The 13,508-nt window shown below is 34.3% G+C and overlaps 1 protein-coding gene across 2 annotated transcripts in view; it reads right to left on the bottom strand.

The window, feature by feature from the left end:
• GAS2L3 (growth arrest specific 2 like 3) overlaps positions 1-13,508 on the bottom strand; it is a 36,570-nt gene that overhangs the window by 12,368 nt on the left and 10,694 nt on the right. For both annotated transcript variants that reach the window (XM_014835068.3, XM_070507137.1), the window contains exons 2-5: positions 12,934-12,981; positions 7,042-7,210; positions 5,781-5,896; positions 3,887-4,028 (exon numbers count right to left, since the gene is read on the bottom strand). In XM_014835068.3, coding sequence (XP_014690554.1) covers positions 3,887-4,028; positions 5,781-5,896; positions 7,042-7,210; positions 12,934-12,957 — 451 coding nt within the window. In that variant the 5' untranslated portion in view covers positions 12,958-12,981. The remainder of the gene's footprint in view (positions 1-3,886; positions 4,029-5,780; positions 5,897-7,041; positions 7,211-12,933; positions 12,982-13,508) is intronic.

The raw sequence follows: 13,508 nt of genomic DNA, 5'->3' as shown, positions 1-13,508 counted from the left end.
AAAAGACAAGGATGGCCACTCTCACCACTTCTATCAACATTGTACGGGAGGTTCTAGACAGGGCATTTAGGCAAGAAAAATTAATAAAAGGCATCCAGATTGGAAAGGAAGAAGGAAAACTATGTCTATTCACAGATGACATGGTCCTCTGTATAGAAAACTCTAAAAAATCTACAAAAAACTATTAGAATTAATAAGCAAGTTCAGCAAAGTTCCAGGATACAAGAGCAATATACAGAAATCATTATACTTTATACACTAGCAACAAACAATCTGAAACTGTAATTAAGAAAACAATTTCATTTACAATAGCTTCAAGAAAAATAAAGTACTTAAGAATAAATTTAACCAAAGAAGTGTAACACTTGTACATTGAAAACTATAAAACACTGTTGAAAAAATTAAAGATATAAATAAATGCAAAGACATCTTGTGTTAATGGACTGAAAGACATAATAGTCTTAAGATGGCAATACTTTACAAACTGATCTACAGATTCAGTGCAACGTCTGTCAAAATTCCAATAGCCTTTTTTTCCAGAAATGGACAAGCTAATGATAAAATTCATATGGAATCGCAAGAGAAATAGAACAGCCAAAACAATCTTGAAAAAGAAGAACAAAGTTGGAAGACTCAGACTTTGCAATTTCAAAACTTATTTCAAAGCTACAGTAATCAAGACAGTGTGTTACTGGCATAAGGATAGGCATACAGACCACTGGAATGGAACTGAACATCCAGAAATAAACCCATATGTTTATGTTCAATCAATTTTCAACAAGGGTGCCAAGACCACTCAATAGTGGAAAGAAAAGTCTTTTCAATAAGTGGTGCTAGGACAACTGGATATCTACATGCAAAAGAATGAATTTGGACCCCTACTTCACATCATATACAAAAAATAACTCAAAATGGATCAAAGACCTAAATGTAAGAGCTAAAACTATAAAACTCTTAGAAGGAAACACAGGTGAAACTGTGTGACCCTGGATTAGGCAATGGTTTTTTAGATATGCCACCAAAAGCACACTTGATCAAAGAAAAGACAAATTGAACTTCATCAAAATTAAAAACTTTTAGTATCAAAGGACACTATTGAGAAAGTAAAAAGCCAACCGAAAGACTAGGAGAAAATATCTGCAAATCATATATCCGACAAAGCCTAGTCTCCAGAATAAATAAAGAACTCTTACAAGTCAACAAAAAAGGACAAATTACACCCAAAAAACAAGCAAAAGATTTGAATAGATATTTCTCCAAAGAAAATATACAACTCTTCAATAAGCCCATGAAAAGATCCTCAACAGCATTAGCCATTAGGGAAATGCAAATCAAAAACCACAATGAGATAACAATTCATACCCACTAGGATGGTTATAATTTAAATTTTAAAAAAGAACAATAACAAGCATTGGCAAAGACGTGAAAAAACTGGAACCCTTGTGCATTGCTGGTGGAAATGTAAATGGTATGGCCACTATGAAAACAGTTTGGTAGTTCCTCAAAAAGATAAACAAAGAATTACCATACGACCCAATGACTCCACTCCTAGATATATCCCTGAGAGAACTAAAAACATATGTTCACTCAAAAACTTGTACACAAATGTTCATAGCTGCATTATTCATAATAACCAAAAAGTAAAAACAATCAAAATGTCCATGAGCTTATAATGGATTTTAAAAATGTGGTATAGCCATACAATGGACTATCATTCAGCCATAAAAAGTAACATAGTAATGTTACATGCTACAACATAAATGAACTATTATGCAAATTGAAAGAAGCCAGATGCAACAGCCACATACTGTATGGTTCTATTTACACGAAATGTCCGGAATATGAAAATCCATAGAGAAAGAAAGTAGATTAGTGGTTGCCAGAGGATAGAGGTAGGGAGTAATCAGGACCAACTGCTAAAAGGCATAGGCTTTCTTTTGAAAGTGATGGAAATGTTCTGAAATTAGTGGTGATAGTTGCACAACACAGTGAATATACTAAAAGTCTCTAAAGTGTACATTTTGAAATGATGAAGTTTACATCACATGAAGTATAGCTGTTTTTTAAGTGCTATTAATGAAATCTAACATGCTTAAAAATGGTTAAGATGGTAATTTTGTTCTATATATTTTACCACAATTTTTAAAGCTTTTTAAAAAAATTTTTAAGGAAACCAAATGCTACTAAGCCTAATAGTTCAGAGATCCTTAAAAATTAAAAAAACAAAGCAAAACAAAAAACCCCAGATCATCAGAATTCTTGCTAAATGCACCAATGTGGTAGTTGTGGATCATCTACCTTTCTGCTCCTATCTTTAAGAGTTAAACACTCTAGGAAACTTCTGAACTCTAATATAATAATGGCATGCATGAGGAATTATGAGTACACTGACTCCTCTACAATGGAAATAACAGCTGTTCTTTGATTTATGGATAGCATCTATCATATACCTCAAGCATAAAGTTTACTCTGCCAAAGCAATAAAAAGGCCTATATTTGTCTTTAAAAGTCATTCCAAAAGCAATTAATCCTGAAATATTTATTAAATTTGTTTCTCTAAACACTGAGAAATGCCTTAAAATAGTGTATTTGTTTATTTAAGTTGTTTTGAGTTCCTAGCAAAATGTAAAAAATTAAGAGGCTCATCTCTGAGACTTTTAGAAAGTAAAAACACTAGCTTATAGTTCAATGCCTAGAATGAATTAATGTTATTGGCAGTGCTGTATTAGTCCTATACTGACCTTCGGGACAGTCAAAAGATGTCTTCTACCGGGAATGAGAAATGTACAACAACCTTATATGCTTTCAGAAACAGTAAACTGGAAACTAGAGAATTCAAAGCATTTCCTCTTTTCTTTGATCAGGAGAAGCTAAATATGTCATTAAATCAACCACACTGTCACCAATGATCACACATCTAGATTAAAGTAGAGTTCAACTTGGTGGGGGGTGTCGTAAAAGAGTAATCGATTACAATTTACGAGATAGGAATATCCAGAGGCGTACCAAACGGGTAGCAGTGGGAACAGCCTACGCCATGTGTAGGCAACAAGGGTGTGCATAGTCAGTAGAGAATTTTAAAACAATAATAAAACCACCTAAAAGTTGGTGTGCTTTTTTATTATCACCCTGAAGCAGCAATTATAAACAATGTCAGTGATAAAATACTTCTCTCTACCAAGGCACACCACTACTCCCACAACCTCTGCCCTTGGTATGCTACTACTCCTATCAAAACATTATAAATTCTGTGTGTGTCTCTCTCTATATATATGTATACACATATATAAATGCTTTGAGGAAATATATATATAGTCTAAAACTTAGATAACTTCCATATTAGTCACTGCACAGATGCTTCTGTTGACTTAAACGAAATGAGAAAATATGTCAATAATTCTTCAGTAGAGCCCATCTTCTTAAAATGAATTGTCAAAACATTAATCCATGTAGATAATCAAGTTGGCAGCTGATGTTCACAAGGTAAATTTAAATACCATGAGCTTATATTCTTTGGCCTTCTGTTATTTCTATAATTATCTAGTTAAAGAGAAATTACTAGTAATTTAGACTTGGTAGAGTAATTCTTGATGAAAACATTAAGCAGTAAAGCGTTAGTCCAGAACCTTCCTACAGCCAACTCATTTAGGAAGTAAAATATTTCTAGGATATTCAAGATGAATAAGATCTTCAACTATAAAAGAAAAGCTTAATATATTTGATTTGGAATCTGATTCTCCAATTGTTTCACAAATATTTAAAGTATAAATTTTCCTAGGAAAATGGGATATAGCATTTGAGTCCTTATTTGGAAAGACAAAGAAGTAAGGCATAGAAAAATACCCAAATAAACATTAAACAGAACAGCGATAACAAATATACTTACCTAAACCTTCAGATTCAAAGAGGTAAGTTTCATCGACCCCAATGTGTCTACACCAGTGAAGGAAGTTTGCAGTATTATCTCTAGCAAAGAATGAACCTGAGGCAGCATCTTTCTTACAGGGCACTTTTCTCATTGGAAAATTCTGGAAAAGACGAATAATTTCCAAAATGCATCAAGGATATTTCCATGAGAAATACATTTTAATATTATGGACTAAATAAGTGCTCAGTGCATTGAATGTAACCTAAAAGTATGCAGCAGTAGGGAGAAAAGGTATCTTCAAAAATTACCTTATTTTACTTTCCTTTAAGTATATTTCAGAAAATAATTCCTAGAAAAACAATCTGGTCAAAATTAGCAGTAGGACCATGCATCTATAACCTCTTTATTTTTAAAATGACATAAGAATCTTAATTAACATAAACAATGACAGTCTAATAATTCCAAAGCATATCTCTATAGTATGTCTCTCCACATACAGTTCAATACAAACACAAAATTATTGCTATGTCAAAGTTTAACAGACACACTCATTTTTGCTTACTTCCTTACTTGCAGCTTCATAAATATGGTCCTGAGTTTCTTGAAGCGACTATCAAATAAGGAAGTAGTGGCCCAGTCTTAATTCAAATTCTTTGAAAATTGATGGTCTAAGTTTTACAGAATCCTAATTTTTTGACTATCTGGACCAAGAGTATTTAGATAATCTTGCTGAGGCTGAGGCATTTTTAGGTTTGTTTTAAATTTTAACTTGAATAAGCAATACATGTATATGATTTTTTAAAATGCAATAGGCACAGTAGGGTATGAGTCTTTCTCCCACCTCTCCCACTCAGTTCCTCTCTCCCTAGAGACAACCACTATTATCAGTTCCTTATATAACCTTCCCCTTGCTATTATTTTCCAGAATTAAAATAGCCTTGTAAGTTTTTCTAATTGTATACAGAATATATGATCACTGAAAAAAAAAAGCCAAATACAAAGACAGTATCAATTGAAATCTTCACATCCACGTTTTAGTAAGACATCTTCGTGCACAAGTATATACAAATCTGTACCTATAGAATGTTACATAAACATGCTATTCTACAATCTGATTTGTGCAAGTATGTGTGCAAGCACATTTAATGATAGGTGGTAGGCATCTTTTAGGGTAAAAAATAACAGATTAAGGTAGTCATTTCTAACGAATGGATGATATTCTGCTCTCTTTAGGTACCACACAGTTAATCACCCACTGTCCCCTAGAAAGATGATACCACCTTATATTTCCACCAACACTATGTGAGTGTCCAGACCCTACACTCACAGACCCCAGATCCCAAGAGTGAAAACACCGACGTGGATGAAAAGAGAGGAAATCTTACCTACTTCAAATCATGACTTGAGGGTCAATGGAGGAAAACTGTCTAAAAAGGAATACTATTCATTCAATCAATATTTACAGAATTTACCACCTAGACAGTATATGGAGAATATAAAGATGATGATGATGATGATGATGGCTCCTAACTGTATGCCAGGAACCACCAAAAGCTCTTCTGTCATTTAACTCTCACAAGAATCATATATGGAATGTACTAACACGATTCTCAAGAAGAGCTAGCCACTGGATATTGACTATGCACGAGGCACTAAGCTAAACAGCATCTATATAGTATCTCATTTAATTTTGCTGAATCCTCACAAATAAATCCTACAAGGTAAGTGTTAATATCTCCATTTTACAAGTGAGAATATTTTTCCAGATGCTCAAAAAGATTAAGTAAATTATCCAAGGTCTTATAGATAGTTGGAGTAGAAGTTTACAACCTTGTACAGATGATAAGAAATGTACTCAAACAAATTAATATGTACCAAGGTATAAAATCACAACTGCCAAACATTTTCTTACCACTGGTTCTTCAGAGTTGCATGTTTTCACCATGTTTTGAAGAACATTAATCAGCTGGCATAATAGTACTCCATTATCAAGTTCTTCCAATAATCTTTCTGCCTTAACTTCAATACCTAAAAATATATTTCAATGTTAAAGTTCTTCTAGAAACAGTAAATTCAAAGAATATGGTAAAAATTTAATTAAATGTAATCAGATTATAGTCGAAACACTAGACAAATATCATGTCAAACTCCAAGTATTCACTCTTAGAAGGTACAGTTAAAATAGGAGATAATGTCAAACTAAATATAAGACAACTAAAATAAAAATATCTGTGATGTGGAAGTGCAGAAAAAATAAAATGAGATCTATTTTATCTCATTTAAAAAAGATCAAACTCTTTTACATTTCAATATTCACTATTAAGTTTTGATTCACTGCACATTAATACTGCTCGCACAAGAGAAAGATTCTCTATAAATAAGAAGGACTTTGCTGCAATTTAAAAATTAAAGATAATAACAAACACACAGGTAATAACAACTTTTCACCTCTAAAATTCCTTGTTTAGAAGCATTATTACATAATAAATTTTTAAAAAATTATCCAAATCATCAAATTGATATGAGATAATTAGAGCAAGTGCTTAGTGTGTTTTTGATTATCATGGGAAGGCCATAGATGAGCTTTATACATTCCTTTTCACGAAAACCTTGGAATGTGACATGTAATTCTGTATTCAAAAGAGAATTTTTTCTTGGGAGAAAGTTCAAAGCACTCATATTCTCTGAGTAAACAAATATGATGCCAAACATTTGCCAAACTGACATTTCCTCCTGGGTTTCATAAGCCTCTGCCTCTCAATGCCTCAAAAATAGTTATCATTTTAACTACAGTGTATATTCTACTCAGAATCTCATGCCTTATACAAGATTAAGGGAGAAAAAATCAGTAAAATATGGACCCCAAATTAGAGCTATATACATTTTAAAAAAATATTTTTACATTAACATGAACATGTTCATTATTCAAAGTTTACTACTGACCTCTTCCATTAAGCATCAAACTTCCTTACTATTCAAGCCCTAAAGGTTGGGGTGAATTGGAATATCTCCCCAACTAGAATGTAAGCTTGGTGAGAAGAAGGACATGGAATATTTTATTCAATAGAGCATCCCCGGCCTCTAGAACAATCACTCCTTGGCAAAGAGTAAAATTCTCAGTAAATATTTACTGAATAAGAGAATACAATTTTGAGTATCTTTTCAAGCCTTACCTAATAAACCTGATAACCAGATTGACAGATCTTCTTGCATGGGCAACAGGGTAGCTTCATGCCTCACAGCTATCCACTCATCATACTGACAAACATCAGCCAAACCTGGCCCATGCCTGGGGGTCAGAGGATTCCGTGGACTTAGAGGTAAGTCTTCTCCAAACCACACCTAGAGAAAACACCAACCAACTGAATGGATGCAACCTTATTAAAAGTCAGCATAATCCACATCTATATTTAGATGATGAATTATAGACATATATAATACACACATAAACAAAAATGCAGCAGCTCACAGAAAGTTAATAAACTAGAGGCAAACTATTATCTAGATAATTGAGACATTTTCAGTATTCAATACTGTGGTAAATGTAAGTGAATCTCTAATTAATGGACAGATTCTACTAACAAACCAAGAAGATAAAAGTCAACAAATAATATTTTTCTTTCACTTGTTAACTGAGTAAGTTTAACAAGTTACTTGACCAGAGTCTCAGCATCTTGGCTGTAAAATGGCTAATGACACCTGCCTTACAAGACACATCTTTGTAGCATCTCGCACAGAGCCTAGCAACATTTGTTGAATAATGGATAAATGAATGAATGTATAAATGGCATTCTGTAAACTTCAAATCACAATAACAGTGTTACCTAAAAAAAAATTCTAAGTAATCTGATCTGTCACCTGATTTTGCATGGCCCACAAGCTAAGAATGGTTTTTACATTTTAAAATGGTTGTTACATAAGTACCTACATAACAGCCTTGATTTTGCCTGTTGACTCCCAAGCCAAAAATATTTACTGCCAATCCTTGGTTTAAAACAAAAATGGCATAAACATACTATCAAAGTAACAATTGCAAGATTTTGAAATATGATTAGATATGATTTAATATAAGTTTATTTACAGAAAAGACTGTAGCAATTCTCAATTCAGGAAGGGGTATTAGAGCCTAAGTGAAGTGACAAGGGGGTTCTCCCAGGAGGGTTGCTTGAAATGGAGGGTCAGAGCTTGACTGAGGTGAGAGGGCATCCACACATGGGGACAGCCCTGTGAAAATGTCAGACCATGAATACGATAAGGAGGGTGCCCACTGGGGACAACGGGGGAACAACTCAGTGCAGGGTGTCAGAGCCCAAGTGAGCTGAGCAGGGCATCAACTCAGGGAGGGGGTGGCAGCAACAATGGGAGACTGCTTACATACATGGGGATTTATAAAATGCGAGCCAGGTTTCTCATTGACAAACAAGAGAGGTACAACTATGAAATGAGAGAAAACTAGAATGAATTCTATGGTGTAGGACTAGAACAACTTTTACCAAAAAAGCAAAGACGTGCTCAAAGAATGATGGGGATATGCCAAAGGACAGAGAAGTCCGCCTAAAGGGACTTCTACTGGCTAAATCAAGGGCAATTTGAGCTTCAAAATAATGATATAAATAGATTATAACACACTGAATAAAAGGGACAACTATGAGTCAGTCCTTATAGATATAAATAAGTGAATAAAATAGATTATTGATGAGGAATGAGATGTTTATACAATTTCAAAGTACTTCCCCACAAAATACTTATTACAAAGAGAAAAGAGTAATTTTACAGTAAAGAAACTTGACAGACAGCAACTTAACCAAGTGACAAAGGTGAACACCATCAATAATAGGGCAAATCAAAATCACACACCACCTGCTAGGACACAATGAGAAAACACGACATCCCTGTGTGATTTTCCTGCCAAAGACACGTAACCTGAATCTAATCATGAGAAAACGTCAGGTAAATCCAAATTGAGGACATCTACAAAGAAATTTATCTGTACTACTCAAAAGTATCAAGGTCACTAAAGAAGGCAAAGACTGAGACACTGTTGTAGACTGATAAACACTAGAGGACACGACAACTACATAGAACACATGATTCTGGACTGCACCAATGTTAATATCCAGATTCTGATTATTTCATTGTGGTTGTATAGGAGGATGTCCTTGTTTGCAACACACACATATTACAGTATTTGGAGGTAATGGGGCATTAGATTGGCAACTACTCTCAAATGGTTCAGCAAACAAGTATCTCGGTTCTACACTTAACAGCTACTTTGCAGGTTTGTGATTGCTTTAAAATAAAACTTTAAAAAGCTGAGAAAAAAAGAGATATAAGTATAGGTAATATCAAGTGAATCTAGTCCTTTCTTGGTTTTTAAATACAGATAATCTTCCCCCTACACTATGTTAAACTCACAGAGGTTTACTTGAGGAAAGTCTTACCACACCAAATCAAAAGCCATAACAACACCATTGTTAATCCAGATAAACTTTGGAGGGAAAAAAAAAAAGGACATAGTTGCTTCCAATCACCTACAATGAGAAACAAACATTTTAAAAAAAATCCCAAAAGCAAAGAAATAAAATGAATATATACCACAAGAGGCAAGCAGGAGTAGCAAAACTCAACAAAAATACTCAAAGACAGAGAAAAATAAGTTATTTGAGGGACATTATTTGAGGAACTGAGGGTAGAGATTGGGCAATCAACTCCTAAATATATGAGGATCCTATAAAATTTTAGGACAAAGACAACATGTTATTTCCCTGAATTCTCTTCAAATTATTTCAAAGGGAGTATAGCAAAGATTTACTATAAGATTTACTATCTAAATCTTCCTTTCATAAGCATTTCTTATTTCTCTTTGTAATCCCAGGACTCAGTATAAGACCTAGCACATGGTATTCAGTCCAAAATATCTGTCGAATAACTGAGGAATAGATATTAGCAAACAACTCTTTGTAGCATCAAAATCCAGATGCATCTTGGGGCTGGCCCCGTGGCCGAGTGGTTAAGTTCGCGCGCTCCGCTGCAGGAGGCCCAGTGTTTCGTTGGTTCGAATCCTGGGTGCGGACATGGTGCTGCTCATCAAACCACGCTGAGGCAGCATCCCACATGCCACAACTAGAAGGACCCCCAATGAAGAATATACAACTATGTACCGGGGGGCTTTGGGCAGAAAAAGGAAAAAATAAAATAAAATCTTAAAAAAAAAAAAATCCAGATGCATCTTACCATCAATGGTATTTCACAGTCAATAAAATGTTATTTGTCCTTTAACCATTTGGCTGAGATGGAAAAGGGCAGAGCAGATGTAAATGTTTGTCAAGGAAAGATGTGCATTAGTTAGGAGGGTGATTTTGAAAAACTCATGTGTGAAAATGAAGAAGCTAATATTAACAAAAGTCATTCTAATTTCTTGCCGTGTTAGAAGAGTACTTGGATTTTCCTGTTATTGCAAGCAGAAGCCTATAATAACCTGGGCTAGTCAGTGGCACATTAATGTTGCTAAAAGTTAGATGTTAATGACAAAAACTGCATGTTCAAAGGCTGTTCTCAAACATGCTGAAAGCTGTTTGATTTCTGCAGAGTTGATACTGCAGAGATTCTTAATCCATAGGCAGTCTATAGAGGAACTTGAGTAGGTATATAAACTTAACTCAGATTTGGGTAAAATTTTATGCCCACGTACAAATGGGCCTTTTCTCAGAGAGAGAGTTCATAGCTTTTGTCAGATTCTCAAAGGGGACTATGACCTGAAAGAGATCAGGAACTATTACTCAGTGATTTTTAGACTGTATGTTTATTTACTAATAAGAATAAAGGACATTTAAAAAAAAAAGGGCAAAGAAGATCTTAATGTACTAAATTAACAAAAAACAACTGATAAGAGCTATCTACTGGATGTCTCCTCTCTGCAAGGCACTTACAAATAACTAAGTAACTGTCTAATATACTCAGCAGAGAAAGGGCTGAAAATCCTAGAAAGTTCTCACATTCACCAGGGAGAGAAGCAAAAACTTCCATGAGAGATGTCAAGGATGCTCTTGGAGAAGAATCAATAAAGACGGATCTGTGGAATCTAGATCAGGGAAGGTTTCATGGAACTATAAGACAAAACTATGAAAAAAGTCACCAAGTTAAGAAAATATTAATGGCCATTAGGGTAGAGATGAGAAAAGCATGGTCGTTGCGGCAATAATAAAAAGCACTCCATAAGGAATCAAGAAAATATAATCACCATGAAACTGATGACATTTCTGACTCGGATAAAAAGAGGACAAATAGAAGTAATCAGATAAAAAATGGTTTTCAATAATAAAGGAGTTCTGAGCATACTCAGTGTGGACTTGAGAGGACCTAAAGGGGAATAATAAGATCTTTTGGGAGACTGCCATGGACTCTCAAGTCCCAGAAGGAAAACAGTACAATGGAACTCTTTATTAGCAGAGTGGAAGGATACAGCTGCACAGCATAAGAGGGAGTACAAGCAGAATCACATTCAGAGTTGTTCTTAACCACTTGATAAATTCTCTTCTCTAGGCGACCACCACTGCTATCTTAATAAGCCTTCCTTCTTAATTAAAAAAAAGAAGAAAAAAAAAGACTTTCAAGGCACAGGTATAATCTCCAGCTTTACAACCAAATTTCTGAAGTGCCTGCTATGCAACATACTTTCCAGTAGGCACTTTGCTCATGTTATCTCTGATTCCCCACAACTACCATGAAAAATAAGTGTTACCATCCTCACCCTAGAGGTAAGGAAGCAGAGACTCAGAGAGGGAAAATAACTTGCCAAAAATCTCACAATCAGAGTGGCAGAACTAGAATCAGAAATGAAATTTGGTTTTCTCTAAAGTTCTCACTTTCCAAGGCAAATCTTATTATCAGCTGCTTCCACCTTTCTAGGGAGACGTTCAATGTGATTTTTATCTTTAAATTAAAATTCAGTCATGTTCTTGGCTGGCTCCACGGCCTAGTGGTTAAGTTCAGCATGCTCTGCTTCGGCTGCCCGGGTTCAGTTCCCAGGTGCAGACCTATACCACTTGGTGGCCATGCTGTGGTGGTGACCTACATACAAAATAGAAGAAGACTGGCACAAATGTTAGCTCAGGGCAAATCTTCCTCAAGCAAAAAGAGGAAGACTGGCAACAGATGTTAGCTCAGGGAGAATCTTCTTCAGCAAAAAAAGAAAGAAAAATTCAATCATGTTCTATTTTTATCAAAAGAAAGAGAACTTAAAAAGATATAAAAATAATATAACAAATACCAACTCTGGAAATCATTCAAAAGTAAAATTATTCTGGTTTTCTGGTTTGTCTCATTATCTCCATCTTGCCTCCCCTTATCAAAAAATAAACAAAAAAACCCACTCTTTAAATTTTAAGGGTTTTTTTTCCCTTTTTTATTTTTAAAGATTGGCTCCTGAGCCAACAACTGTTGCCAATCTTCTCTTTTTTTTTCTTCTCTTCTTCCCAAAGCCTCCTACTATATAGTTGTATATTCTAGTTGTGAGTGCCTCTGGTTGTGCTATGTGGGACGCCGCCTCACCATGGCCTGACAAGTGGTGCCATGTCCATGCCCGGGATCCAAACCAGAGCACACAAACTTAACCACTTGGCCACAGGGCCGGCCCCTAAATTTTAAGTTTTAATGCCTTGTTATTACAGGCATTACAGGGCACATGAAAAATTATCTAAAATAAAAAATTATATTTGTTTTAATTGAAAGCTCTTTAAACTACAAATGCATACTAAGTTGTAATGAGAGAAAAACTATGAAATATTCCAATTCTTTTCCCAGGGTAATATAAGTAAGATAGACCCACCAACCCTAAGGTATTTTTGATTCTTACAAATATTCAGTATAAATGAAAGTTTAAAATTAAAATCTTTTCAGAACTAGAAAGTCCAAATACAGTATTCCTGTTATTAAAATTTGATGCCTAAAAAAATTAATGCAATAAAAACATTTTGTGATAATTTTAGTCTTTAACTAATTACATTATAATTTTAGCATATTAATCTCATAGCCTAATTATACATTCTTCCAAGAAAAACACTTACTTGAATTGCAGGCTGCATGGTCATCTATATTGAAATGAAATCGCTTTTCTGAAAATAGAACAAAACATTAATATGTAGACAATGGTAGCTTTCCTATACCCCAAACTCTCAAAGGAATCTGCTTACTCTCCTATTTGACTGAAAACCCAAAACTTTTTCTTCTAGTTGGAATAGCTTGACTATAGGAGAATTCAATAATCACTCCAAGCTTCTTACTTTATAAAGTAAGCTTCTTACTTTATAAAGTGCTCATTTGAAAGAGGAAAACATGAAACACATTTTAATATGTCATTTCTGGCATTAATATCAAAGTAATTCTTGAAGCATCTGGCTAGTAAAATAAAATTAACAATGAAACTTAGCTCATGTGAAAGTCTCCCAGAATTTTCCCCTGTAAACATAATGTAAACATAATGCAAACAGAAATATCACAACTGATATTGAAAGTCAAGTATCTCTCATCTAATCTTTACAAAGAAATCATATAAATTCATCTAAATTCTATGTAAATTCATAAGCTTAACCATAAGCTTCTTCTGCCAGACAACAAAGTAATAAAGATAAACATCAATTTT

The sequence above is a fragment of the Equus asinus genome, chromosome 4 (genome assembly GCF_041296235.1).
Source record: "Equus asinus isolate D_3611 breed Donkey chromosome 4, EquAss-T2T_v2, whole genome shotgun sequence".
NCBI lineage: Eukaryota > Metazoa > Chordata > Mammalia > Perissodactyla > Equidae > Equus > Equus asinus.
The sequence above is the reverse complement of the archived record's forward strand: the minus strand, read 5'-3'. Positions and strand labels throughout refer to the sequence as shown.